Source organism: Gavia stellata, chromosome 30 (assembly GCF_030936135.1).
Source record: "Gavia stellata isolate bGavSte3 chromosome 30, bGavSte3.hap2, whole genome shotgun sequence".
NCBI lineage: Eukaryota > Metazoa > Chordata > Aves > Gaviiformes > Gaviidae > Gavia > Gavia stellata.
In genome coordinates this window covers 4307556-4332719 of record NC_082623.1, presented here as the reverse complement: position 1 = coordinate 4332719, position 25164 = coordinate 4307556, and the positions used below count along the sequence as shown (strand labels likewise).

The window sequence follows — 25164 nt, the reverse complement described above, 5'->3', positions numbered from 1 at the left end:
ACAACATGACATCCCACTGCAATAATCCAGCACGCTGGGGCACTCCTAATAATGCCACCTCAAGGCATCTTCTTCAAAAGGAGCCTTTACACGCACCTCCCGCCCCACCCCCGCGCTGGAGGGAAAGGAATTTGCACGTTATGGAAAAGTACAATTCGCAAAAGCAAACACAACAGGCTTCAAGGCAGCAGAAAGCCAAGCGACGGGAGTGCTCTAAACACAGAGCCCAATTGTAAGCGTTCACTCTACCTTGCTCCTCCTCACTGCCTCTCGCTCAGCCAAAACCAGAACCTTCTACTCCTCATCCCCTTCTGGAGCAGGACACCCCAGGGTGCGGAGGAGCCTGGGAAGGTGCTGGTGCCCAGCAGATCCAGGCACCCCGTCCGGCCGCCGCAGCGATTGAGAGCCGCCCCGTACCAGACAGCCCAGTTTGCTTTCTTCCAGGTTGTTTGGGAGCCGATAAAGCTGCTTGAACGCTGGGGAACTCTGTGTTCCTGCGGAGGCTTATGACACTTTGCTGGAGGGGCAGGGGGAGCTGGCCGAGCCCGCAGCACCCTCTTCTGTCTACCGCACTCTTTTGCAGCCAGTTTGAGTCTCATTCTGGCACCGCACGGTTCAAGCAGCTGGCGAGACCTTACCTTCTTGCTGCCTGCAGCTCGGAAACGCTCAGGAAGCTGGAAGGATTCGGGGTTAAAAAAAATCAGCAAGCATTTAGATGAGTCAGTCCTGTGGTTTTTATGAGGACGGACAAGTGCTTCTTGGGAAGCCAGTTTCGGCAAAGCCAGAATTGTTCTTGTGCCCCGTCTATGTGCTGGTAATGCCTAGAAGCTCTGTTCGTGGACCACAACGCTCCACTGCCAGGCGCGCCTCAAACAATGGGGCTGTGTTTCCTCCTGGACATCCACACACGCCTGGACTCTCCTGCAGGCTTTCTGCAGTTTTCACGGCTTCCTGCTGGGGAGCTTCTCCTTTTCTTCTGCAACTCCCCCACGCACATAATTACAGCCTATTTTGGTACCTTATCATGAGATGCTTCAGAGCTGATTAGCCTGGACTTCCTTCCTCCCGTCATCAACCTACTCCAATATTGACATTCATTCGTGCTAATTTGATAATATCAAAGAGCAGAGGAGCTTTAGGAGGCATTACGGTGTCTTGGAAGTGCACAATTTGGAGCTGGCAGCAGCACTGCTGATAAGAACGAGCTATTTCTCCTCATGTCCAACTCTTCTCGAAGAGCAGCCGCTTGCCAGCTACGTGCAAAGCGGAAGGACAGACCCTCGTAGGCTCCGAGGCAGTTTTATTTCGGTGGCCCTGGATAAACTGGAGCCAAGCAATGTGACGCAACAGATCCCATTAAATAAGCCCTTTCTAAACATACACTATTAGTAAAAAGTTCCACACACTTGGGAAGAGAAATGATTACTTCAAAGTTACTTCAAAATTACTTCAAAGAGAGTCTGCATTTTTACAGAGGCTCAAGGCCATCATCTGTCTGTAACAATGAAGAGACGCAGGCAGGTAAATTTTACAGCACTGCATCATCAATATCCCTTACTGCAACACCTGAACTATCGACTGAGGCAATTCATTCCTGCCTTCCCCGAAAGCCTCACTTGGTACGCCAAGGATAAAGTGGAAAGCAGATGCAGGTGACCTCTGAAAATACTATTTTATTCCATATGTGCTAGCTTCTGGTGATGACTTCTAAATGGCACTGGTAGGTTATTTCTGTTTACTCTGTGTTGAAAGGACTGGGCAGCTTGCGAACACAAATACAAAACTACTGACTCGGTTAGCAGCTTCTTACCGTGAATGTCTGCTACGATACTCCTGATGTATGACTTCTTGGAATGGGAGAAGCATGCTGGATGATCTCTGCCAGAAGACTCTTAAATTTCTATCCCCTGAAGCAAGAAATCTTCCACCTTGAATTTACTAATTTTCATGCTTAAGATGATACACAAATTTAAGTTCTGAAATACTGAAAGCGTCTTAAATGATTTTTAGTGCAGCTTGTGTATCAGGATTCATTTCTCTCCATCCAGGTAATCTTAGTCTCCGAGTTACAATTACAGCCAAAACCTTTCTTTTTTCTTTACATCAGAAAAGCAGCAGAGGGGACTGATAGTCCCAAGTTAAGCTGGGAACTTACCTTTTGTTGATGCGATAAGCAACTCTGCTCTCTTGTGGAAACTTAAATAGAACAGCCATATTCTCAAACAGATAATAATTATAATAAACCAACATGATAAAAACCCAACTGATACATTTGACATCCCAACTTATTAAACAGTGCCATGGTTTAATCTAGAGACTCTGCCCAAAGAAGCAAGAAATTAGATTTAATCCAAACCAACTGCCCTCTCTGCTTCTCTGACCTGAAGATAAGTGATTTTGCGAGCACGTCTACCAGTAAGGTTTGTACACGTTGGATTACTATACCGCAGCCCCAAGTGCCTCACTAGACCATGCAAGCTCAAGGACCGCACATCGCTCCAGTATCCTGAACAAGACCACCATGTCCACCTAACGCAGACGAAACATTCCAGAATGCACAGATATTTATCAGAGACTACACAGATTCACGGTGAAAAATCATTTTGAACACACTTCTTCCCCTTCTCTACTCACAGAAGGGCACGAGACTGAAAGCAAGAAGATTTACGTTGACAGTTAATGTGAAAAATGTTTATTTGCGAAATACATTGTGCATCGTTTCAAACTACAAAAAAAAAAATTACTCGCACAAAGGAATGCGCAGTTTTTAACTCCGCATGTGACCCCAGTTACACATAAGTTCCTGCCTACTAGCCGGTCCTGCTCCCACTAGCACTTTATTCACTCCGAAGCACTGTAGCCATTGTTCTAAGTGAAGAACAACAAATCCTAGTTAGAAACGCTTTGTAGAAGAGTGATATTGTCCCCTTTTAACATGATCCGACCTGCAACACAGAGAAAGGAAAGGGGAGATTAGAGAGATCCCAGACTCTGACGATAACCTTGTGTTTACAAAAACCATTTCACAACGGCAAAGGTGCTTGCAAGAAGATGCCCAGACGTCAACTGACCAGGTTTCTATCAGTAACAGAGTCCCTTTCCACCTGGCCGCACCGCAGGACTGAAAGCGTGGTTGTGCAGGGCCCACATTCAAAATTCGCACTACAACGTCTCAGACACAATCTCCACTCCAGTGCTCGGTGTTCGAACAGCGCTCTGTCCACACCAAGAGCCTGAAGATGTCACTTGTCACAGACTGCTGTTCATCCTCATCAGCAGGTGGTAAGTATTAAATACCGCCGCTTAGGTGGTCCCTGCTTCGACTCGGAGATGACACAGCAAGTGTCAGAATTGCTCAGGGACACCTGCGTTAGACGTAGCTGAGAGGAGTTTGACCGGACCCCTCCAGCCGCCCGGGCTGCAGAAAAAGTGCACTGCAGTCCATATGTTGTTACACACCTTTGAAAGGCAAAAACCGATCTCAGGCAGAGAGAGATTCTCCTGCACATTCAACAAAACCACCAGCTCAAAAACCAGCAGGAACCGAGATCTAGCCAGTATCTGCTCACTGTACTTCAAACTCAACACACTTCAGGTGTTTTGTACTTCAAAGTGCTGCTATTCGGAAGGCTCATGCGAGCAGGCTTCAGGCATCGCTCAGGTTACACAGACATACTGACATACCCAGCTGCTTCCTGGATTTTGTTTTGGAGTGAATCTCCTCTGCGTCGTCCAGCACCAAGTTCATATATTCATCAAAGCCCTAAAAATCAGCAAGAAAAGCAGTCAGTGAGCTAAGTACCCTGGTCTAAACTTCAGATACGACAATACAAACTATCGTTAGCTGGGCTGACGTGGGCAGGACAATTAAGACTCTTCATTGGAGAGGCATGAAGTATTTCCACCACCCCACGCTAGTGTTTCTTGACAGAAAGAAATAGTTTTATGAATCTGAATTAAAAAAACAATCAAAAGAATAACAAAGGGACATCCTGATACTCACAATGATGCAGCCTTCTATCCGCATGTTCACTTGCTCATAGAGCCACACCTGGATCCTGGACCTCTGCAAAATTAAGGAGAAGGAGAGCAAAAGAGGAACATAAACACTCCAAGCAACGTCAGTCTCTCCTATGCGGTAAGCGATCCTCGCTCCCAATAGCCGCTATAGCTCTGCAGCACTCGGAGGACGAACTCTCACACATGGTTTCAGTTATGTCCTCAGCTATTTTTAAGGTATTATGCTATTTTGTAAATACTTTACGTGTTCGCTGATGAACATGTAACAGCATAGATTTTAGAACTGTCACGGAAACATCCCCGCACACCCGACTGCAAGAGCAAACGCCTGTTACAAAGGTAATTCCTTAACGCGAGAGGGAAACGCTGTTCTTCTCCCGTATCTGAACGACAGCAAGTTCTTCGGTTCAACAGAAACCGGCCTCAAAAACCGAACTATGAGCTCGGAAATACCAATCCGGTGTGCTGCCCCGGTCCCCCCACGGGTCACAGCCCCTGCCAAGGAGCACCCGGACCCTTCCCGCACACGGGGGGCGAAGCCGCGGCAGCCCCGCCCCGCCCGCCCCGCCGGGCCGCGGTACTCACGTTCTGCAGGTAGCGGAAGATGAGGTTCTGGAGCGGAGCGTTAAGGACGCAGCGCAGCAACAAGTCCTCGGCGACACAGCCCTCGGGGCCCTTCGGCGCCTCACGGGCCAACACAGCAGCTCCTTCCCGCCCGCCCCCTCTCCCGCCAGGCCCCGCCCGCCCCCCGCGGCTCCGAGACGAGGCCGCCCCCCCCAGGAAGGATACGATGGGCTGCACCATCACCTTCTGCACCTTCTGGCCCTGCCCGCGGTACGCCATGGCTGCTGCCGCCGCTGCCCGGCACGCGCTCCCCGCCGCCGCCGCCGCCGCCGGAAGCCGCTAAGCACGGCGGGAGCGCCCAGGGAGCTGTGGGATGCTGGCGGACCCGGCCGCTCTAGCAGGCTGGGAGGACCGCCGTCTCTACTGCTCCGCGCCGGGGGGGAGGCGAGCAGGGGGCTGCCCCCCGGGACGCTCAGTGCCCCCCCCGCCCCACAGACAGACCACGCACCGACACCTCTCTTATGGCAGGTTTATTTAAAAACACTGTTAGCTGCTGTCATAGGGAACAATTCAACTAGGGGTGAAGGCGGAGGAGGCCAGACTACGTTTAATACAATACCTTAAATAGAACACAAATATAAAATGGAAGAATAAAATATTTACAGAAACCATGGCGTACACCAAATCCCGTCTGCACGGACAGAACCTGGGCCAGGGGCGGCAAAGGCTGACGACAGAGCAGGAGGAGGGAAGCAGGGAAGCCTTCCTCGCCGGGCTCTCGCACTCTCTTCCTCTCTCCCAACGTCGCTCCTGTCTGCACGCGAGCGAGCGACACCGGCAGAAGCCTCAGCGGGAGAAAAGTCCTTCAGCAGGATAAAGGGTCGGCAGCTTGGGGCTGGGTGACCCTTCTGGAGCCGGAACAGCAGGTTTCTAAATTTTGGTTTCAAACCTTTCCTCTAGGAACTAAGACATGACAGTGGATTATCAAAGCACACAAGTGTTTTCTTCCAAAGAGAAAGTATTTACAATCAACTCAAAACAACTCATTTTTCCTCTGCCAGCAGCAAATGCCTGAGGGCCCCTACAGCTTCACAAATCATAGGAGGAAGAGACTAAAGGTCTTAAAAAATAATTCAAAATGTATCTGCTACGGAAAACGATCACTGGTGGCAGGGTACACAATACACCCCAGTCTCAGCCATTTTCTGCAGGGTCACCAATTCAGACTGGACGTGGATGCCTGAGGCAGACCAGTAACCTCCAGTCCTGCCTCCAGCCAGTACTCCTCCACGGAGCTCGAGGCCCAGCGGTGGGGCGGGGGTGCAGGGGAGGCCAGAGGGAGGATCCCCGGGGGCACGCCCAAAAAGGAGAGCACGGTTGGTCCTGCAGCAGTACCAGGTTCCAAGATAGCCGGCCTGGGCACACGCTCCCCCTTGGGTCGGTGTCAAGGATGGTGCCACACGGCCGGCGGGAGGTCAGGCAAAGCCGACAGCATTTGAACGCGAGTCCGAGCAGCCGCCGTTTCCCGACAGAAGATGAGCCAGCAGCTCGGGGGAGCGATTCTCGGAACCGAGAGGCACTTGAACTCATTCTTACCTTACCAATTTACTGCAGACTACAAGAGGAATCCTGACTACCCACCCCAGAACCCTATTCACATCAGAAAAAAGCACCAACCCCCCCCAAGCTTCGGTACAGTACAACAAAATGGGAGGCGGGCATTCTAGCTGTACTGTAGAGCTGCTGCTTTTCACACTGATACTGTTATCATCCCTGATAATTCAAAGTAAGGCTGGATGGACTAACCCCAACCACCACCCCTGGCAGCACGTTTGGTCCAAAATACTAGAGTAATTGTTCTGCTCCCTCCCACCCCGACATTTTCATTAAGTTACCCTAAAGATCAAAGTCAAAATGATAGCATACATAAATAAAACTCAAGAGTTACCCTAAAAGACTGAAGTCAAAATGATAGCATACATAACTAAAACTCAAGAGTTGACATAGTAACTCCAGGCTTTAGATATCAACTGTCCAAGAAATCAGAATATCAAAGCTTTGAAACGCGCTGAACATTGAGTTTTGCCAAAGGGGGAGGAAGGAAGAAGCTTTAAGTTTAAGCCTTCAGAGCATCACTGAATCAGTAGATCAGTTCACAACCACCACAGTTTGTAGATGGGCATCTCTCTGTCCCGAAATAAACAAGTGCTTTGTCCTCTTAACGTCGAAGGTAGCCACCGATAGTTACAGAAAGGATGCACACGACCTTGACTCTGACCAGCAGGGAAATTTAGGACAACTGAGTGCAGATACTGCCAATTTCTACCAGTTCAACTGTGCTTTAAGACTCATTGCAAAGCCTCAGCTAGAGAAAGGATCACCTCCGGGTGTCCAAAATACACAGTTTTAAATTTTTTTTTTTTTTTTTTTTTTTAAACCTTAAGACTATGCAGTTCAGCTGTCAATCATTTCAGAAAGTTCCAGGAGGAGGTCATCCTCATCCTTCCCTGGATCCAGGTCAATTTCTGCTTCCAGTTTGCCTCCTGAGATTTCCCAAATAAGCTTCTCAAAGTCATCTTCTACAGATAAGGGTGTTTTCCCAGCCCCTGTGGAGCTCAACCGGCGTGTTTTTACTGCTACTTGTGAAGAAGTGGAAGTTGAGCTTGAGACCTCCGACTGTGCCGCAGAGTCTGCCTGGATTCCAATATGCAGTTCAGGACTTGGAAGAACAAGAACAAGAGCAAATCAGTGCATGACATTCCTTAATCAGAGAGATGTTTTCTGCAAACCAGCTCTTAAATATATAGTTAATCCCTCCTACACCTCAACCTTACACAGGAATTGTTGTTCAATTAACCTGGGGCTACTTTTAGAGTTCAATGTATCAGCAGGGACATTTTTCAGTTGGGGGATTTATCCGTGAAGACAGAGCATCTGGGGTCTGGCCAAGAAGGTTCAGTTTTTGTAGCCAGAGACACTTTGCCACCTTTACTAATTTGACTGTAAAAAAGTTAAGAAGTCAACCTCTGCAGGCATTCAGAAAACCCAAGAAGTCACTGAAAAGCTGTAGCAACTTGCAGCATTTTAAGAAAAGAATCTAAATAAGCATTCCTGCTAGCTGCTAGAAAATTATTTCAGATTAATTGTTCCTTTGTTGGATTTTGGCATTAATTCTCTCAAAACTCCAATTTTTCCACATGTGACAAAACCCCTTATGTTTCACCTGAAGGACACAATGATGAAGAAAAAGAACAAATTGTGGTTGTTACCTGGTTTTAGGTTTCTCTCTCCCAGGTATGGAGACCAGGCTGTCCTCTGGCAAAGCAGGAATAACGGCCTAGGAAGAAGCAAGACAGTTTTTATGATACAGAGGTAAAAGGCTTCTTAGTAGATTCTTCCTCCACTGCTTCTCCTCTGGCACTGCTGAGCCTTAACCAAAATACAGAACCAGGGCACTCCTGAAGAAAAGTTAGTATTCACCTGAAGTTTACTAATGACCTTGTGTCTTTTTTAAGAACACAGCATTAACGGACAAAATCCTTCACGCCACAGAGAAACCATAGCAAAGTATCCTGTAAATGCTGCCATTCATCTAATAAAAGCAGAAAAGTACTACAACCATCCTGTAGACCACTTCTGGATTTAAAAGGGAACAGAGACCTGTAGAACATTTCAGTTTTCCATCTTTTCTCCAAAAGGTGGGTAAAACTTGGGCATAAATTTTACTGCCTCAGCTACTGTCCTTACCACAGCTGCTTTTTTAGCTGAAGGCTCCTTCGTATCACCACCAGTGGTACTCAGTGGTTTCACAGCCGCCACGGCAGAGGGATGACTCTCAGCTGCCTTACGTTTCAGTGTCTGCTTTGTGGGGGAGGTGGCTTTCCCATCCGAAGGCTTCAGGCACACCTTAGACTTGGCTAGAGTAAAAGGAAGACAGAACCGATGAAGTCTTGCTCTGCCTCAGGAAAAAAAAAACAAAACCAAAACCACCCAGGTTCTCTTAACAGCCCCATAATCCTTCTAGTTAAACATATTTGGTCAGCATAATTACACTGCCATTTCCCAGATTCTCAGCAGTATTTTCCACATAGTAAACTCGGTTTGCCAAGAAGCCATAAAAAGGAGCAAAGAAGTTAGGAGGCAGAGTTACAACGTGAAAGATTTCATCTTCTGCCCCTCTTTCAAAACATGACCTAAACTAACTCTTCAACATACAGTTAATACTTACTTTTAGCCTTCCGTTCCAGAAGTTGAGCTGCCTGTTTCCCTGGTGATACAGCAGCATCACTTCCTGGGCTTTCAACCCCATCATCTGGAGATTTCACCAATATCCTCTTCCCAAGTTGATAAGCTGACCCTGAAACCACGGTGGATTCAGGACTCCCTGATGCTGGAGTTTTATCCTTGATTGCTTTTTCAACCGGAGATGGCACAGCAGCTGCTTCCTTCTGAAGCTTCTCTTCTTGGCGTTGTTTCAGTTGCCGCTTCTCCCTCATTATCTCTTCAAGGCTCTTCACTTGAACTTTAGAATTAGTTGCACTCTGATCAGAGGGCTATAAAGAAACAAGAGAGGACTAATAGAACAAAAATCTATGGAGATCTCATAGAAATGAGAAAATGAGTGGCAATCCCTCCAAAATGGTTCCATGTGGAACAGAGCATGTCAATACCATTCAGATCTGACATTTTCTTCCATAAAATGTTGCCTGTAACAAGATCCATGCTTTGCTATGGAAATACTGTTTCAAAAGCCTACAATTCCCAACACAGCAAGCTTCTTTAATAGAGCAGAAGACTCTAGCTGTAATCTATTACATTCTTTTTAAGCAACAGAAAGTCATACAAGCCCCCCAATACAGCATTCACTGACAGACTGATTTCCTCTAATACAAAGCTCTAGCCTTTTCTGTTAAAATACTTACCTCAGGATTTTAAGATATTCTTCAAGTCTGACAGACAAAGTTACTGAGAACAAAAACATTCCCTTCACATTAACCTCACAGATTTTATCTCGTGCTAATAGGGTTTCTTCTTCATTGTCAGGTATAATCAGATTAATTCAAAGCTTGAGGATTACAATGTTGTGTGGAAATGCTATTGAAAGCGAGAACTTATGACTTCACAGCAGCGCTTACCAAATAGGGAAAGGTAGGAACACACTCAACCTGGGAGCACGCAGTGAGTTACAAACAAAACATAATAAAATTTATCAATAACTGTATGAATATATGTATGCCTTCACAAAGGACTCACCTCTGCAGGTGCAGAGACAGCTTTGGGAGAAGGCTTGCTCAATTCCACTATCTTCTTTTCTTCTCTTCCAGGTGCTTTAAAACAAGCAAAAAAAAAAAAAATCACTTTATCAACAGCAGAAATAAACAACGTGGTTGCCTCTGTTTCTTTGATGTGTTTATTTCCTCATGTCTAATAACAGGACAGAGGGAAAGGCTGTAGCAAGCAATCCACGCAGCATTCAAGCTCTCCTTCCCTCAATCGCATTATCTCTTTTTACATGGCTTATATCACCTTATCGATGAGATCTTTTAATGCTCTGTCATTTTTGACAAAAACTGTCCCTCTCATTAAGCAGCTGATACATGCTTCACAAACACATATACATCAATAACTAAGTTAAACAACACATATGCCGAAGACAAAGGTAAACTTGGATTCAGCACAGGGAAGATCCCATACCGCAAACAGATGGCTGAAAAAACAGAAGAGAGAAATAAGACTACAAAGCTCCTCAGTGAATGAATTTTCCAGTGGGAAATACAGAAAACTATCATGTAATTCATGGAAAATAATATGGTTGCATATTCTGGCACTTTCCTGCCTTCTGACTTTGTAGCCTTAAACTCTTTTATCCTCTAGTATACATAGAAGGAAAGAGCAAAGCGAGTCCCGAGCAAACTGTATTTGCTTAATAGGGAAAGCACTTCACCAGGGCAGGTACGAAATCATCTTACTACCTATTAGCTTTGTGATCCGTAACAATCTCCTCCCTGTCGGGGCAGGTTCAGGTTGTGCTGGTGGAGCTGGCGCATTTTCTCCGCTCTGCTGCATCCGCAGAGCTTTCTCCTGCTTGATTTCTTCCAAGGTTTTAATACGCACTTCTCCTGCTGGCTTGGCTTTACCTGCCGGCTCTGCCAGCTGCACTTTGATGGGCACAGATGGAGCAAGTATGCTCTGCTTCTTGGGCTCACTCTCAACTTTTGTCTTGGTAGGAAACTCTTCCGTTTTTTGCTTCTCTTCTTCCAATCGCTTGTGGTTTTTTTCAGCCAGGGCTCCTGAGAAAGTTTTGATGCGAACTGCAGGGGAAGGTCTTGCCCCCAAGCTGGGATCTTCTGTTTTACAACGTCCTTCAGTCTGGGGTTTTGCTTGTGTTTCTCCTCGTCTCTGATTAGCTCTCTCAAGACGAATTTCCTCCAGTGTTTTCACATGGATCTCTCCTGTTGGCTTAGCAGCCTTCTCTATCATCATCAAAAAAAGAGAAGCAACAATATTTAAAGAGATTCCAACAATATTTTAAGTCTCCAAAATTTGTCACAGTACTAAGGAAAATTAGGTTTGAGTGTTCCCAAGAATGCATCTTAGGACAGTATCATTCTGCGTAATATTCTCCTCCTCCTTTAAGCCACTTGTATTTTGAAAACCAGGGCTATCCAGAGAGAGTTGCGACACAAAAAACATTAGTCTACTTTATTTTGTTGCTTTCTCAGACTGTGTCTCTCCATTAGCATCTCAAACTCCTGTTCCTGGCAGTGGTTCTATTCTACTTGTGCGTAAGCACACTGCAGCTTCTGACGGTTCACAGCAGGAGCATGAAACCTTGATGAGGCACAAGCAGAGAACACACGCACACACCTAGAGCCAGATTTCTGACAGCAGCCATCCGGAAAGCTTCAGCACTCGAGCACGAGGAATCACGCAGTTTTTTTTAATTAACTTTTAGGGCTGTATGGAAGTTCATGGAAAGAAAAAAGGGGAAGGCATACTTAATGTCCAGTTATTACCTGTCTCTGTACTGGTCTGTTCAGCCGGCAATCCTAGCCTCTCCTTCAGAGACCTGGGGACTTGAACTACAAGACAGAACAGAAAAAGTTAGGGAGACTGCATAAATCTCAATTTTGTGTTCACATTTCAAAATGAGACAGGAGATCACTTCACTGGGATTCAAAGTCAACTTGGGACCTCAACCAACAAGCAAAAAGAACCATTAGAAGAAAGGACAAACTGAAAACCTAAATAGAAAATCTGTGCATCAAATCCAGATGTCCATTTAGTAGCTGTACCTCTCTTTGGTGCTTTGTCAGCATTCTCCAGAATCTCTATCTTCTTCCCCAGCCTTTCAGCAAGGTTGCGCTTTAGTGGAAGGACAGTTTTACCAGCTTCAGCAAGAGAGAAAACAAGAAATACTTTAAGAACATTTCTCTGGAGGAGGATTTTAGAACAGTCAACCACAAACTTCAATTCTTCCAGGTATATTTTCTTATATTTGCCTTTCAGTTGCTAACAAAGTTTGCCATTTCTGTAGTCAACACAGATTTCTGCCAAAATGTATTCTCCTCCCACATACAGCAAAAATACCCTTAAATATAGTCATGTTTAGATGAGGGCACGCAAACAACAGCTCACAAAAAGCTCTTACCTATGGAGGCTTTCCGCTTTCCCAGTCTCTCGGCAAGATTCAGTTGAATCACAGGCTCCTCCCCTAAAACAAAGAATAATCTCTTTAGTGCACAGAAACCAGCAGCCAGTAAAAGCATTGTCCTTCTAGCCCATGTCCCAAAGAAAGACACGCTTTTGGTAGCCAAACCACATAAACAAATGACTACAAGTAGTTCTACAGGTTTTTTGCCTTTAAAAGGAATTTGTGCAGATCTGAACACTGCCATTTATACACAGACTCGTATCACACTACTGTCCGCCATTGCCACTGTCAGCCTCTTCGATGCTTCAAAAATTGGCTACTTGTATAACACCATCTTCTATAGGTCTTCACTTTCATTACTCCTGTTTATCAGTTATCCCTTTATTTGCACTGACACTTGTTTTGACATTAGCCTCTCTCCCTGCTGCTACTGCACTTAACCCAAACACTAATTCTGTCACACACTGTCAAAACATTAGCTCATTCACAAATCTCACTCAACTTCAGGAACACGAAAGTCAAATTAAGCACATTTGAGAGTCTGTAGGATGGTGATAATATATGATTTGCTATGGCTGATAAAAAACCACTTCTTGATCTTTTATTGCAATACAACAAACTGAGCACCTACAAATGCCATACCTTTCCAATACAACCAGGGACTTTCAGCATAAAAGCATGGCTTTAATTAGAAAAAGGCAGCACGAGCAGACTAACATGTCTGAATTATCTTAATTATTACTTAACCTTTCGGTTTAGGAGCCATGAAACGGAAACAATAGTATTCACTATTACCTTGCTTTGTAGACAGAGTCACAGTTCTCACTACTGTCCGTACATTTTCCTTTTCTGGCACAGGAATAGTCCGAGATTGGAGCGGATGAACAGAAACTCCCGAAGGACCTTCTGATCAAAGCAAGCAAAACATAAGGATGTTTAGGAAAAAAAACCAACCAAACAAAACAAAAGAACTATCACAAAGACCAAAACCATTAGTTATTAATTACTATCAAACATACAATGATAGGTGCATGTAAATAAGAGAGATGAGCAGTTTCCCTCTGATTTGCCCTTGGAATTCCAACCTTGAATACCAGCTGTTTGAGTTTAAGAAAACAGCTTGCATGCCAAAGTAGCTCAAGGCCCCCAGCTAAACGTGGAAGTCTGTGGAAGTCTCAAGCAGCTCTCAGCTGCAATCATCTCCCAGTCTGAATCCAACAGTGCAAAAAAATTTCCTTTCTTTTACAAATAATTGTATTCACTAACGCATAGCCAGCTATCCAGGTATTATCAGGGAAAAAAAAAAAAACAGATGAAGGTGAACAGAAGGCAGAAGGATAGGAAAGTAGGGGATATTAACTCATCACCTTGTTTTTTTGTTTTTTCCTTTAGTTTCTTCAATTTGATTTCTTCAAGTGTTTTTATTCCGAAATTTAAATTGTCATCTGAAAACACAAAATGGTTAATGAAACTGAGGCTTAAAGGCACATGCTGAAGAGCACAGATCCTCAAGCTTCTTACAGCTCAGACCCTTTCTAAAGTATTTCAAATAAACCCCGTCAACACTCCCCACAAGTAAAAAAAGCCATAGAACGGATGGTATTTTGGTAAGCAACTGGCACCTTTCTTCACCCCTCCTCCCACCCTTCAGGGTAAAACCTATAGTTTTAAGCTTTTTAATCCATCTACATGGTATTAGATTCCTCTGTCATTAGACATGGTTTTCCACAATGTTTGAAAGGACACATTTGCAGGCATTTAAACTCCACTCTGTGGCTCTATTTTGTTCTACAAAAGTAAACAAGAAGCAGTTTACCTGTCTGACCCAAAGGATGTGTGACAGTATTAGACAGGAATGAGCTCATGGAAATAACCAACTCCATCCAGCTACCCTACATTCTATTGTATTTTTAGAACATTTTGCTTTTGAGTTAATTGTCAAATTCTCCTTCCAATCCATCCTACTACAGCCGTTAGAATACCTTGTTTTGTATTAGCATTGGATTTCCTAGTGGAAATTATCCGCAATCCATTATGGGCTTCTGTAGCTGGTTGCTGGGCAGGTGTTTTAGTTTCATCTCCTTCTTCAGAAAGCTGGTCTGAAAGGCAAAAATAAACCTATTCAGTTATGGAGTACGGATTAGACAAGATTTTTCATGTTTATGTAGCTCATACAATGACATTTCAGTCCATGGTTCATACTGTATTCATATTCTTAACTATGAACACAAACAACTGTTTATAGAAAGATTTTTTTTTAAACAGCCATATTGACTTGACAAACTCGTATAAGTGAAAGAGTTATACTGGGGAAAAAAATATTTAGGACTCCAGACTCTTGTCTGTAGCTTTAACCACTACACAATTCAGGTATTCTGTGATTTATACATCCATTTAACAATAGAAATGCCCTCAGTAAGTAAAAAATGCTCACCATCATCATCTTCATCATCATCTGCAGCGTTGATTACAACTGGAGGATGTGTAGGACTTGGGACATTTTCAGAGTTTTCCACTTTCATCACCCCCCTCAGCTGTGGAGAGGGATTGGACTGGACAGAAAGTTTGTTTTGCTGCAGTGACATCTGAGCCATTTTCACATCATCTTCTGCAGACTCAGGTGGACTTGGAAGCGTAGCTAGAGGAAGAGAAGGATCGTCTGTAATTTGGCCATTTAAAACTTCGACCTCAATGTTGCATTCACTACGTAGATAAGGTAGATAACCCACCTGGCTACTGAATTTAGAGTCTCCTATTCCCCACCCCTGGTTACACTATAAACCATGGCTCCCCTTCACACACAAATCTCACCGCCCTACCACCGAGAAAGGATTAAATGAGGGGAAAGCAACCCGAAAGGCAACAATCACACAAGGCACAGAGAAGCTGAGCACGAAAAAAAATTAAATACCAGAATTACATTCCATTTAGCTGAGAGCCTATGACTGCAGACTTCTTCCTGCACTTATAAATGAACAGTTACTTGATGTCTTCTATGTAAGTAATTACTAATTACTCAGAAGTAATATTCAAAATTAATTATTTAATACTTAAAGAAAAAGGGCCTAAGAAACTCACTTTTGCTTGGTGGTAAGAAGAGTCCATCAACATAACGTCCTTTTGTGTGATGAAAAGCACAGTTGGATTTTTGACAGCCTACTGGCTGATTCTCCCAGTAGCAAGGAATTTCACTGCGTTTTTTCTGAAGACAGAAAGAAATAAAAGCTCGTGGTAACACTCACCTTAGATTTGCAAAGAGACAGTTTCACGTCATGCCAAAGACAGGACTATTGCAGTGCACTGCTGAAACATCATTCCAAAGGTAAATTTATCACTAAAAGTATTTCAGGGCATATACACAAAGCTTGTGTAAGCTGTAACAACGACATATTATCTAGCTTTCCTATCATTCGGTTTGAGAAGACAAGCACCCTCACAAATCAATTCAGGGTGGTTGAAACGAATACAACATGGAAAATACTGGGTTTATTCAGAGGGAAAAATGTCTTAAATTGCCTAGGTTAAATCTATCTGAATTTATCTTTCAGAGCCTTAGTTCCTTCCCATCTTTTCTCTCCCCACCCTGTACTACCCCCAGAGTTTACTTGAAGAAATCCAAGACAGAAGAGAGCCATTATCAAGTCTAGCCCTCAGGAGGCTAGTGCAGGCTGTTTACTACCACCCTGCTCCAGCGCATTTAAGCAGTCTGATCAATGTGGTTGCTTTTGCTTCTGTTAAGAAAATAATGTCAACACCTAATACAAAAATTTCTTGCTGAGATATAACTAAGAAATTGATTTTTCTTCCCCCAACTTCCTCCCATCCCCTTCCTAGTAATAGAAACCAATATAATTTTAAAGCAAGTAGTTTTATCATGTAAAAGCACATTCCATCCACCTCCAGCAATGAAAAATGCTTTCAGTGATTTAGTTTGAGAACACATCTTTACACAAACACTCACATCGATTTCCATGTGTCTGAATCTGCAGATATTCCTGAAACAGCGACCCTCCTGCCAGAGTGTGCAGACTGTTTCATTTCCCAGAGCAGCTTCACAGTGGCGGAAGGAACAGCTGTCTCCCTGTAACCAAAAGAAAATCAACAAAAAGGAAAATAAAATAGTACAGCCTAAAAAAATGCCCGTGCTATTAGCACGGAAGCAGCATGTAACTGCTTATCAGGTTACCAGAAATCTGTATGTCTCCTCCCACTCTTCCCCCTCCTCTCTTAAAAAATAAAAAGGAAAAAAGAAAAAAAACAAAGCAAAAGAAACCCAAACATACCTTGTTACATGTGGAATAGAAATAGAAGTAGCAGTCATCTCCTTGGTTAGACATAACGGACAAATTCTTAGAACAAGCTCAGGTTCCACAGGTTCACTCAACAGGGACTTCCTCCACTCTTGGCAAGAGCTGGCTTCACTTTCTTGGACTGAAAGTCTTCTACTGGCTTGATCAGAGAAATCTTCTTTTTATAAGTAACCCTAAAGAAAGGTATCAATAAGTGAAAAATAATTAAGTAATAAGCATTTTTACAGCTGCTTTCTGTTAATCAAAATTACTCTCTTGAGGCGGCCTATGTCTTGAAATCAGCTGGTCACAAAAACTATCCTAATACTAAGTCAAACTTCTGTAAAACTGAATGGGTTTTGTCAGCAAGCATTCTCTTCTGTGTCCTTAGTAATAGTTATACGCCTTGGAGCACAGAAGAAACTACCGCATGCGGTCATAAGCCCCACAAGAGAGTCACTTCTTAAAAAGTTGGTCATACATTTGAGTTATCAGTCAATGATCAACTGTGGGTACGAATAATTTCTATAAAATACATTGACATATTAAACCTTATTTTCCAATCACCGTGGATCTTCAAGTTCACATACCTGGACAACTTCAGCAAAGATATTGATCTTCAAAGACTTCCAGTTAACTTCTCCTGTAGGCCGAACCAACACTGAATCCGTGAATTAATAATAAAGGGGTAGAAAGAATTTTTCTCCTCACATTGCCAAGGGAACCTCTCATCCACAATTCAAACATAGGATGTGCTTTTAAACATCTTACAACTAATGGAGGAAGCAAGTCCATTTGAATACTGTCAGACTGGAGACAGCCAGGGTTAGTTAGCTCTTCAAAAAAAAAACAAAATAAAAAACCAAAAAAACCAACAAAAAAACCCAGTGCATTTAAAGATGAACTTGTGATTCAAAGTGGCTGCAAAAATGAGGATCCATCTTCCACAGCCGGACAATTTTTTTTTTTTTTTTTTAATTTAAAATTCAGTAAGTTGCAATTTCTGGTCTTCAAGATTTCTTCACCTATTAAGAAAACACAAAAACCTTCCCCCATCTTTATTACCTGTACAGCAAAAACATACTTTTGTGTATAAATACACAAATATGTATACACATACACATATGTGTTTATACACACACCAAGAGTGAGTGATAATAAAGTCAGCAAGAGTGATAGTAAAAATTAGAATTTTTGGCTATTTGCCACATAAGACTGCATAAAACATCTCTCATTTAGAGGGAACTGGCAAAAATGAAAGATCTAGATATTTTGATGAATATGCCTTCAAGGCCGATGCTTTATAACATGAGTGATTTTGAGGCCAGCACACAAATATGCATACATATGTACATGCATACAGTATAAACATATCTATACACACAAGCGTGCACAGTATATGTTGTATGATATCGGTATCAAGAACAACTTTTAGCCCTGATCAGACACGTAGAGTTGCAATCAATTAACAGCGGGAAGACAGCAGATCAAGGATACAGCAAGCTTTGAGAGGCAGGGAAATGCTCACTTTGCAAGTGGCATGGCTGCATGATACCAAGAATTTTGAATTGTTTTGATTTTAGGAAATAATTTGTTTTCTTTTTACATCAGAGCAAATACTACAAGTTTGCCATCACATGCTGTTCCCCAATCCATATATCCATCATTACCCATTGCTGCAAGATCACGGAAGGTTTGAAAAGATGGCTTAGGTCCAATTCAACAGCTGATGATTTTTTGGTACCACCAGAGGTGAAACTGATTTTATTTAGCCACAAGCAGGTTTTTTTTAATGTGAAGTCAGATACTTTGATTCTTATTTTTTTAAAGATACTAAATGCCATAAAACCTGCAACCAGACCAGATAAAGTTTGAATTAAAGTGATTCTGACCACTTTCATTAAAATGCTGCACATTTCTGTGCAAAGTATTTCTGACTCTTTTGGACAAAACTGAATGAAATAGTTCTTACAAATTAATAATAAAAGGTTGGAACCTTTTACTCACACAAACACTAGTGAATTTTCCAGGATATTTTTTTTTGGCAGGGAATTTTCCCAAATCTAAAATAAAGAGAGGAAAAGTTGGGTTCTCATATTAGTTATTGTTTTTTGACTGCTTGACAAAGGGAATAAAAAAAAGTAGTTAAGTGCAAAGGTTTTTTTCCCTTCTTCAGTATTGATGGGACTATTCACTTTTGACCTTTGGCACCTTCAAAACCAGACTTTGTGTCATACAGATTCCTATGCACCTACTTCTAAAAATTACTGGTGCTCCTTCGTGTAGAAGTTTGAGAAGAAACATTTTTCCAAATGTGTTACCAATACCACTGATAGTTAAGTTAAATTTCAAGCACAATTTCTTCAGTTTGCACAAGCCAACACTTAAATAGAGGGCAATTAAGGACCACTGCTTTGCTGAGCAGAGGCATTCAAATACAAATTAGAAGGAATTCACGGTCTAGAAGGCGGCATTTCTTTTCCCTAGGAAGTGAGAGACACCTGTATAATGCAACATTACTATATCCACCACCACGGGAAAAAAAAGAAATCCCCTCAGATTTAGCTCTTTTGAATGCCCAAGCAGCTCAGCATTTTGCTTGTTGCCTTCCATATTCCTGAGCAGACTTCAAGAGCTGTTTAAAATGTGAATGGATCTTGTTTAAGGAATGGGAAAAAAGCAAAACTTTAAAACAAACAAACAAACAAACCCAACACCCCACCCCCCTGAAAAAACCTCAAAGTTCTAAACTCCGTAAAAGTCCTTTCATTTTTAAAAGGGTTAACTCAAAAACTTTTTTTTTTTAAACTGGTATCAGTTAACATGGCAATCTGAGTGCTAAACAGAAATCAAATGAACTAACCCCTGAAAGTCTGAATAAAAATGAGTAACTCTGGTGCACTCAGCAGGTCTCTAATGGAAGTCGATAAGAATTTTAAACACTTTTTTTCTCCAGAACTCTAGTAAAGGTTTTGTATTAAGAAATTTTGAATTAATTTTGTAAAAAAAAAAATTACAGACACAATAGCTGGGGGTCAGGAAAAACATGCCAACAAGTGCCATAAACTTTACCTCTGCTAAGGGAAGATAAAGAGCACAATGAAAGTCTGTCCAGTTTGTTTTACAAGCTTGCCTTTCTTGGTACTGAAGAAACAGTCCTATTCCCTGGTCTAACCTTCCAGCTTGCTGACCTGCCTTTGTCCTGTACCGAAGAACAAGAAGGGAACAAAATTTTTTTTGCCCCCCAACAAACACATGAGAGAAGTATTTTTGCACCTACCTACAGATGCTGCTGATCTACCTGCTGGTTACCGCGCTCCACAGGCCAAAAGTGCAGCGCGCGCGCGCACTAGGTGTCACAAATTATATATAGAACACTGCGTTATGATGTGTACACAAACCACACATCATCATGTCCTCTGAAGCACAGAACAACCTCTTGCTAACACATCTCATTCTCTGTATGAAAACATAAAGCTAAGTTGCCCAAAGCTGAAGCAGAATAGTCATAAATTCTACTCTTTACATTTTTTAGTCAATTCTAGCTGTTAAATACTGCCTAAACATGGACTGGGGGCATGTTCTGAGGCTGGGGGTTACAGCACTCAAGATCCACTCAGAGCAAGGTTGCCAGCCAAGAAAGCAAAGGTTAAAGCAGATGATCGTCTTGGCTTCTTCTGCCATTGAGTCGGGGTCACCTTCCATCGGGATCTCTTGAGAGCCAGAGCCATGAGTTACCACAGTCATGAGGCACAGCTGCCCCTTGCCGGCTGGAGCAACTCTACTTGAAGATGTGCCACTTCAGGGACCTGAATTAGGACATTCTTCCTCAAGATGAGAGGCAAATCAATCTGTTCCTGAAAGGGCTGATTGGCCTGGTGTTTCTGTAGCTGTCAAAGAACAGCCCTGTAGTGAAGCGCTCATCAGATCAGACGCTGCTTCAGTAGATTTGTCTTTAGCTCGACACATTAAGATGCAGAAGGAATTTTTCAAAGCCACCTTTAAAGCACGGATCTAGTAAAGCGGCCAAGACAAGGCATTCAGATCTGAGCACACCACTCCGTAGAAAATCAGTTTCAAGCCTAAGATATTTCACCCAAGAGCGACAGTGACACCTTTGATCTGAAAGTCTTTCCACGTGCTCTGCAAAGCCAGAAGGACGTGACTGATGGCAGCACTTGGACTAAGAACCGCAGTTCCCCACTTGCTTCCACCTGCAGGCCAAGAATCTTGCACCCCTCAGACATCTGCCACCACTGGCATGAGCTGAGAAGAGCTCCACTCTCCCTCCCAGGAGGAGGCAGCTCCACCTTCTCCTGTTTTAAAGTCACTTTAACATATAAAAGGTAGAGAGAGGTTCATTGAGCAGCCATTTCCTGCTCCAAGTGATGCTGTGGAAAACGGTTTGAATGCAGAGTTACTGAAGAATTTGATGGGCCTCAGTAGAATAAGCAAACAAATCTCTCAAGCACCTGCTAACCCGTTCTCGAAGTCCTGAATCATTAATTTTAAAATGTACGTAAAACATGGCAGCTGGCACCTAGCACTGCACACACAGCGTTGTCGGAAGCTGGAAAGCCAGGGGCGAGAGGATTAAGGGAAAGCCACACATCAATTTGGTCACTTGGTTCTGGTAGGACATTTCCTACTACAGAAATTTCAGCAAAGCCGGTGGGAAGGAGCTGCCTGTTTTCTAAAAGGGGACTTCTGCTGGTGCAGTGTATCAGAAGATATCCTTGGGCCATCACTGTCAAGTAGTCCGTGGTTTGTTCAGGGTCCACGTATCAACAGTTAAATGCATAATTTTGTGTTGTGCTTTCTCCAAAGCTATGAAATTTTTTTCTTTTACAATGCTGTGTAGTCACATGTTATAGATAGGAACTGACTATCTAGTGCCACAATCTGTATGAGCTTCTGAAAACTTGGCATTGAAAAAAAGTGTCTTCAGTAATCAATTTTATAACAGCTCTGTTTATCTGTTAAGTGCATTCTCATATCTGAGTTTCTTCACAGTGGTATGTAGTTGAGGGTCTGAGTCCCATGGTTAAGATTCATGTCCTCTTCTCTACCAAGCACGTGCTCAGCAGGCAAAGATGGAACAGGAGATGTTAAACCACAACTGGCTGTAAGCCTATCCGTTGAAAAGAAATAGCTCAATACATCACCTTCATGGGGCAAAAATCCATGTGGAACAGTAGAAAAAAATCCAGAAGTGCTACGCAAGCTTCAGGTTATCAACAGCACCATCAGATTTAGGCCCTGGCCCAGCATGCAGGGTGTGTGGTCTGCAAGTGTTGCTGCAACACGGAAATGCCAAGGTGAGGCCCTGCCCTGCCCTCCCCGACACACACTTTAAAGACTGCAAGGAGTGTGCCAGGTATACAGAGAGTCAACTGAGAGTCAACCGAGAAGTTCCAGACAACAGATGCGTTTGTCCTAATTTCTGGCATCAAAAGGCTTTTGACAGTACTGCTTCCATGAAGAAAACTCCTATCTTCTCCAAATGTTCCAGGATCCACTATTGCTGCAGCTGCACGGGCTACATCGGTACAACCCATGTCTATGGCAAACCTCTTTGACAGCTCTCATTTACCCATCTCGTTACACATTTGCCGTCCACTCCTCCTTTTCCAGCTGAAAAACCAGCCCGCTGGCTCTGCCACACTGTCACTGCCAACGTAAGAGCTGAGAACATACGTCAAACTCCCACTGGTTAAACTGGTGTCTGAGGAGATGGCTGACACAGACACACTACAGGCATATTTGTGCTCCCTACAGCGCTCACAGCTGTGACACCCGGCTGTTAGCCACAGCCCAACGTACACAACACTCTGCTTGGAGATGTCACCGAAGACTCAGTGTCCCCAGATGAGTATCTGGCTTGCCACAGTTGATTTTTTTTTTTTTTAACCATATGCTGGATATGGCACACCAGGTGAACCACAGATCCCAAGTTCTGCACAATGGAAGTCTTCACTCTTCTTCCAGGCAACAACGCGTGCTTTAACATACTGCGTTCAATAAAGCAGCTCTCTCCATCTTGCTCAGCGGCAACAGGCATGACTACAGCACACACAGGTGTAGCAGTATCTGCAGGTCCCAAATCCTTAACAAATCTTTAGATAGCACCAATTTTTTATGTAGTGGCTTTCCCTTAATGCATAACCCCTTCTTTCCTATCTTTTTAGGGGGTAACTCTCCTCTATCATTCTCCCTGTCCACCAGCTTTTCCTCCTCAATGTCCAAATGGGCATCAGGAATCAATTCCAAACTAAGGGGACTGCTAGAGCTGCTTCATATACTCTTGGGTGAGACAGGCATACTTAAAGAAAAGACACGCACTCTTTATTTCTGAAATCAGCACCGGGGCCTGGCAGCATTTACTATGACGATTCATCTTCCTCACTGAAATGTTTTATTAAATCTCAGAAAGAGTCAATTTCCCCTGGAAGCAGCCATTTGGAAGGGTGCCATTTTAGATTAGAAGCAACAGCAAGAGGAAGTTTTCTCTAGACCAGCTTTCCTCCTGAAACGTCTGGCCATCCAGCAGCAAATTCAGCCTATCTGTTCAGCTTCGTCAGTTTAACGTGCGTCCAATTCAACCACATGCCACAGTGGTGGTTCTGATATCATTTCAAAATCCCCTATCCCCAGGAGATCTCCTTTTTTACAATCAAATAACACAGTGTTGTATTTTGAAAGTATGGCCCAGAGCTCACTCCCTGAGTGCAGCATGCACCCCACAGCGCCAGTTCTGGGAACGATCTGTAGGCTCCACATACTGATCCCTGCAACTGTAAAAATCACTTTTGCACTTTTGTTATAAACATCAATGTAAGAAACCAGAAACCTCCCAGATCCAATTCTTAAGAAACAAAAATAAACGTCACCCAATCGGGTTGTTTTAAACAACCTAAAGGAGAAATTAAGATGACAACCGGGTGCATCCAGAGTTAGTCAGATCCTGAAGGCAGTTCCTTTGGGGAACGGAGGAGCAATTTGTCAGATGACTACATTACAGCACGTCCCTTATACGCATTGCTACAAAAGGAAGGCACAAGGTTTTAACTGAAAATAACCTATACTCCTAAGGCACCTGCACTGGGATCTTCAATCTGCCCAACCGAACCTCTCCAGAGCCCGTCCAAGGATTCCGTTTTCCCGGGAGACCACCGCGACGGGGACGCGAGGCGGGGGGAAGGGCCCGCAGCCGAGCCCTACAGAAGGGCTAACGGCCGAGGGAAGGGGAGGGGTGGGGAACGGGAGAACTGCGCCCCGGGCTGCGGCCCTGTAACCGGGGGCAGAGGGGACCTTGGGCCTGCCTCGGGCAGCGGGGAAGCAGCTCCCCCTCTCTAAAGTCCGGGGGCGCCGAGGCCGGGCAGAACACCTCACCCCCACCGCCGTACCCGGAGGGCCCGCACTGCCCCAGGGGCCCTAACGGCCTCCCCCCTCCCGCGCCAGTGGCTACGGATAGCCCGGTGGCGAGGGCCCGGGGACGCGGCCTGGGCCGCCCGTCCCGCCGGGCACGGGGGACGCGGCCTGCTTCCCCTGAGGGGAGCGGAGGGGACCCGGGCCTGGCGAGAGGCCATTCCCCCGCCCCTGCGGTCTACGAACAGCTCTAGTTACCGGCGAGCAGGGACTTTACCGAACCCCAGGGGACCGCCGCTGCTGCCGCCGTGTCGCCTCGATCCGCCGGGGCCGCCGCTCAGGCCGTCGCCTTCGCCGCTGCCAGCCTCAAAGATGGCGCCTAACATACGGGCAACCTCAGCTCGCCCGTTGGCAAGATGGCGGGCGGAACGGCTTCACCAGGGCCCACTTCCGCCCGTTGAAAGCGGTGGGGGCGGGGCTCCGCGCGGGCGCAATGGACGGAGCGACAGAAGAGGGGCGGCCGGGGCCCGTAAACAAAGCGGGCGGGCGGCTTTTCTGCCCTTTCCTCCTCCGAGGGGTCCCGCCAGCGCCTCTAACCCAGACAAAGCCCTTCACTGTGGGGCGATCAGGAGAGTGCCCCCTTCCCGTCCATCTCCGCCCCGGCTGTGGTGCCCCACGCCCACCTTCCTGTCAGGGTGTGTGCCCCTGCCCGCCATGGTGCCAGGCCTCGGCCCCTGAGGTGGCCGTCCCCTCCCTCACGCTGCCAGACGCTGCCTCAGGGTTACGCTTTCCAAGCTGGAAGCTATTTTATGTCTTCAACCCGGTTTCCCGGACCGGCAGGCGTTTTCCCTGGGGCTTTGGGACACCTCAGGCCGTGCTGCACCTCAGGGAGGGAGGCCTGGGCCTGGCTGTGGTGGTGTGGGTAGGAGCCATTTCTGTCAGGGCAGCACGGGCTTGCTTAGACTTCATGGCAGATCATAGACCTAAACCTGCCTCCCTCTGCTTTTCTCCTCTCCGTCCCAGTGTGCCGGTGGTCTGTTTTCCCCGGTTTGGCCCTGTGGCAGTGGTAAACAGCCACCTCTGCAGCAGGAGCAGCGTCCGTCCTCAGGGAGGGGGTGCCTGGGGCAGCCCCGCTACCACACAGGCACAGCCAGTACAGCCATTTTCCCCATTAAATGACTAAAAGTCCTGTGATTTGTTTCTTTCTTTGCATCCAGCCTGGACTAGATTTAAAAAAAAAACTCAAGCAATTGTGGCAGTTCTGTTTAT

The 25164-nt window shown here is 44.8% G+C and overlaps 3 protein-coding genes across 4 annotated transcripts in view; all 3 read right to left on the bottom strand.

The window, feature by feature from the left end:
- The window catches only part of SOX13 (SRY-box transcription factor 13), a 41531-nt gene extending 41275 nt beyond the window's left edge, over window positions 1-256 (bottom strand). The window contains exon 1 of the mRNA XM_059831278.1: window positions 250-256. The gene's annotated coding sequence lies outside the window, so the exon portion shown is untranslated. The remainder of the gene's footprint in view (window positions 1-249) is intronic.
- A 2413-nt stretch (window positions 257-2669) lies between these two features.
- SNRPE (small nuclear ribonucleoprotein polypeptide E) lies at window positions 2670-4892 on the bottom strand. The gene is made up of 5 exons (XM_059831276.1): window positions 4810-4892; window positions 4606-4632; window positions 4004-4066; window positions 3685-3763; window positions 2670-2945 (listed from the first exon to the last, which is right to left on the bottom strand). The coding sequence occupies exons 1-5, from the start codon at window positions 4861-4863 to the stop codon at window positions 2890-2892; spliced, it is 279 nt and encodes a 92-aa protein (XP_059687259.1). The 5' UTR covers window positions 4864-4892; the 3' UTR covers window positions 2670-2889.
- A 207-nt stretch (window positions 4893-5099) lies between these two features.
- On the bottom strand, window positions 5100-24192 carry ZC3H11A (zinc finger CCCH-type containing 11A). Of its 2 annotated transcripts, XM_059831043.1 has the most exons (18): window positions 24173-24192; window positions 17118-17170; window positions 16522-16721; window positions 16200-16319; window positions 15317-15440; window positions 14673-14876; window positions 14221-14337; window positions 13606-13683; window positions 13034-13144; window positions 12236-12298; window positions 11880-11975; window positions 11601-11666; window positions 10557-11057; window positions 9838-9911; window positions 8813-9137; window positions 8332-8501; window positions 7854-7921; window positions 5100-7303 (listed from the first exon to the last, which is right to left on the bottom strand). In XM_059831043.1, exons 3-18 carry the CDS (start codon window positions 16573-16575, stop codon window positions 7039-7041), a joined length of 2436 nt encoding a protein of 811 aa, XP_059687026.1. In that variant the 5' UTR covers window positions 16576-16721; window positions 17118-17170; window positions 24173-24192; the 3' UTR covers window positions 5100-7038. The 2 variants fall into 2 exon arrangements, with proteins under 2 accessions (XP_059687026.1, XP_009819330.1); XM_009821028.2 differs by lacking the exon at window positions 24173-24192 and having other exon boundaries at window positions 17118-19890.
- Window positions 24193-25164: the final 972 nt, after the last annotated feature.